The sequence below is a fragment of the Rhagoletis pomonella genome, unplaced genomic scaffold (genome assembly GCF_013731165.1).
Source record: "Rhagoletis pomonella isolate Grant_MI unplaced genomic scaffold, Rhpom_1.0 Rhpom_scaffold_00004, whole genome shotgun sequence".
Classification (NCBI taxonomy): Eukaryota; Metazoa; Arthropoda; class Insecta; order Diptera; family Tephritidae; genus Rhagoletis; species Rhagoletis pomonella.
In genome coordinates this window covers 28676453-28679665 of record NW_023458558.1, presented here as the reverse complement: position 1 = coordinate 28679665, position 3213 = coordinate 28676453, and the positions used below count along the sequence as shown (strand labels likewise).

Sequence of the window (3213 nt, the reverse complement as noted above, 5' to 3'; positions counted from 1 at the left end):
TTTTGTTTCAATTTTTAAATTTCCTAACTCGTTTTTAACTCAACCTATCGAAAAAAAAATAATTTTTGCACCTCTCCCAAGATAAGCGCCAGAGAGGGTTAAAGAGATTGAAAGGTTATCTAAGTATATATACATATATGTACATATCTGTGTACAATATACACTGTACATATGTACATATAAACTCTAGACGGTTTAAAAAAATTCAATTTTGAAACTTCGTATGAATTTTTTGAAGGAAGTAATTTTTTTTATTAAACCGCAAACACAACATAGATGAAGAGGTGGCGAGCATTTTTGCATAGATACTTAACTGATAAAACTTTGTTTTTGGATTATCACACTTTTTCAGCAAATGAGGGTCATATAAATTTGTGTACATTAGGGTGGTCCAAATATAGTAAAGTCGGAATTATAATGCTATCACACCCTAGGATGGTTCTATATCGAAAAACGTATACCCTTATTTTTTATTTTGAAATCAAAAAATATTTAGAGGTCGCTCAAAGCGCTCAAAGTTTACCATGTAAGTATTTTTATATGAAAAAAAATTCATAGAAATGGTATAGAATTGTTGAAAATCAATATTTTTCTATTGGAAAACTCTGGTTCTCTTCAGGATACTTTCAGTAATAATACCCGATTGTTTACTAGACCATCTTTTAATGCAAACGATTTTTTATTGGTCGCCCCATTCCATTTTTCGGGGTTATTGGCGACCTATATATTATAATTTTGACGGACCTATAAATTATAGTTGCTATGAAGAAATGGTTAAATAAACAATTGGGTATTATTACTGGGAATCTCCTGCAGATAAACACAGTTTTCTGGTAGAAAAATATTGATTTTTAATTACTCTATACCATTTCTACGAAAAGTTGCTTTTCCCCCATATAAAATGCATGGACAACTTTGGGCGCCTTGAGCGACCTTTAAATATTAAAAATAAGGGTGTATTTTTACGGGATATAGAACAATCCTAGAGGGTGTGAGCATAAAAATTCCGACTTTACTTTTTCACATGCATTTTTGGACCACCCTAATGTACAAACATATCGCCGTTTACAATGCAAAACCCCGTAAATGGCCTTTGTGCCAAAAATTATATTTGCTTACCGAAAACTCCAGGCATCAAGCCTCATGGTCTAATTATGGCAACTTAACGTAACTAACGGCTCTGCCTTAAAAATTCTGTTAAATGGGTGTTGCTTATAATTGAACAGCCGAAACTTAACGTAACTAAATCTGTTTAATTTTTATTCTCTATGTTCTACGTTTTGTTAAGTTAAGTTTAATTGCCATAATCAGGCTTTTATCCATTCCTACTAAAATGTCGATATTTAGATATAAATGGTAGAGATCAGAAATTAGAGAGAGATGAAAGAGAGAACACTTGTGGTCAGCTGATTAAGTTAAGTGACATGTTGAGCACTTTTGACTATTTTTATTTTGTTTATTTAATGTTAATAATTTTTTTTTATAAAAGTAGCAAATATATATTTTTTTTTGCTGACGGTGCTAGGCATTTTCCTCCATATAAAGGTAATTGTCGAGCATAAATTATATGGGAGAAAATGCTCAACCCCCTCAGCCAGAAAAATTAATAAAAATCAACGCGATTTTCTAGCGTCTTGAAATGCGCACTTCAACACCTAGACAAAAAAAAAAACAGCCAAAACTGGTCAAAATGTCACTTAACTTAATCAGCTGACCACAAGAGTATGTAAATTCAAATTAGCAAATTTTTACTTTTGTATCCAGGCTTTGCGAACATGTGCAGTGTGTTTTGAGTGATTTTTCAGCAGAAACTCTAATTTTTTCGACTACATCTTGCAAATTTTGTTGAAATATGAACAGATACTGTTCCTTACGCATAATGCGTACTAAAGGACAAACAACATTTTTTAAATACAATTCCAAACTATTATTGACCGACCACTGTGTTTCACAGTTTGCCGTACATGATGCGCTTAGGCTTAATTTGGGTCTTTGATCCAATACCATGCCAGGCCATCTGATTGAAAGCGATTAATTTAGTTTTGTCAGACCAAATAACCTTCAATTGAAACTTAAAAATATGTTTTTTATTGCATTCTGAACGGCCTAACATATCCCAATAGGCAACGGTTCGGTTTTTGTGCGATGCAGCGAAATGCTGCCACACTCGCACATGTATTATAATCAAATTTGCTTTTTTCTTCTTTATGATGCCTTTGCGCTCAATTTGGCAATTCCTCGCCTCGCTGTCTATTTACTTGCATTAAAGTTTAATACCTTAAGCGCTTCTGTAATAGTGGCTGCATCGCTCCTTCGTCCTTGGGAACACTTTAGGCTATAGTTTTTCTAAGTCTTAACATTTTCAAGTAGCAAATTTAAAATTTTTTTGCCACTTTTCGTGCGGTTCCGCCTTTCCGCAGTAAATCTATTATTTACATTTATGGTCCCTGATTAACTATGTTATTCACTTCTTTAATAAATTACAATATCGAAAAAAAGTCATCTGACTTCCAACTAAGTAAAAGATAACTGTCAAATGCAAAACTGAGAGTGAGTGCAAAACTGTAACATCTGCCTTAATTTACAGTTTTGTCTGCTGGGGTTTTTATTGTTGTTGTATTGACTTCAAAACATTATGAGAGAGGGAGTAGGGATGTACCAACAAGAATATACAACAAAAGGATGAAAGTCGTTAGAACTTGGAAATATAGCGGTGGCTGAAACAGTATTTATGATGTACATATCGTCGTTTAAAGTACAAAATCGCGTATCAAGAAAATACCATGCAAACATTTTATAATTGCATTCGCATCCGCGGATGTCTAAAATTCCACATTCGCAACATCCCTAGTACATATGCACGACACTTACTTGAGTATATTTGGGAGCTTGATTTGGATTCGCCATACTGATGCAGTATTTGCTGTTGAAATTATTGTAAATACAAAATTTAAAATATTTAATCTGCTACTTTTAGTAAACACTTCACTTTGTCAACAGCTGATGGACTAAAAATAAATTGCAATAATATTCGTCGCGCTTCTGGAACAACTGAGTCCTCTCATTTAACGTTCGATGCCTTTTATAATTTCGTCTGCCGCTGCGAAAATTGCGAATTCGCTGTGCTTGCTGTTGGGAGCAGCGTTGCCGTTTTGGTCCAATTGGACCCAAATTGGTAGCTTCAATTTCTATTTGGTAGTTTGGTTGGTTCGG

The 3213-nt window shown here is 33.8% G+C and overlaps 1 protein-coding gene across 2 annotated transcripts in view; it reads right to left on the bottom strand.

Moving 5' to 3' along the window:
• LOC118737404 (aldehyde dehydrogenase 9) overlaps positions 1 to 3065 on the bottom strand; it is an 8809-nt gene extending 5744 nt beyond the window's left edge. The window contains exon 1 of one of the 2 annotated variants that reach the window (XM_036467870.1): positions 2872 to 3065. In XM_036467870.1, coding sequence (XP_036323763.1) covers positions 2872 to 2907 — 36 coding nt within the window. In that variant the 5' untranslated portion in view covers positions 2908 to 3065. The remainder of the gene's footprint in view (positions 1 to 2871) is intronic. The other variant, XM_036467869.1, reaches the window with a different exon arrangement.
• Positions 3066 to 3213: the final 148 nt, after the last annotated feature.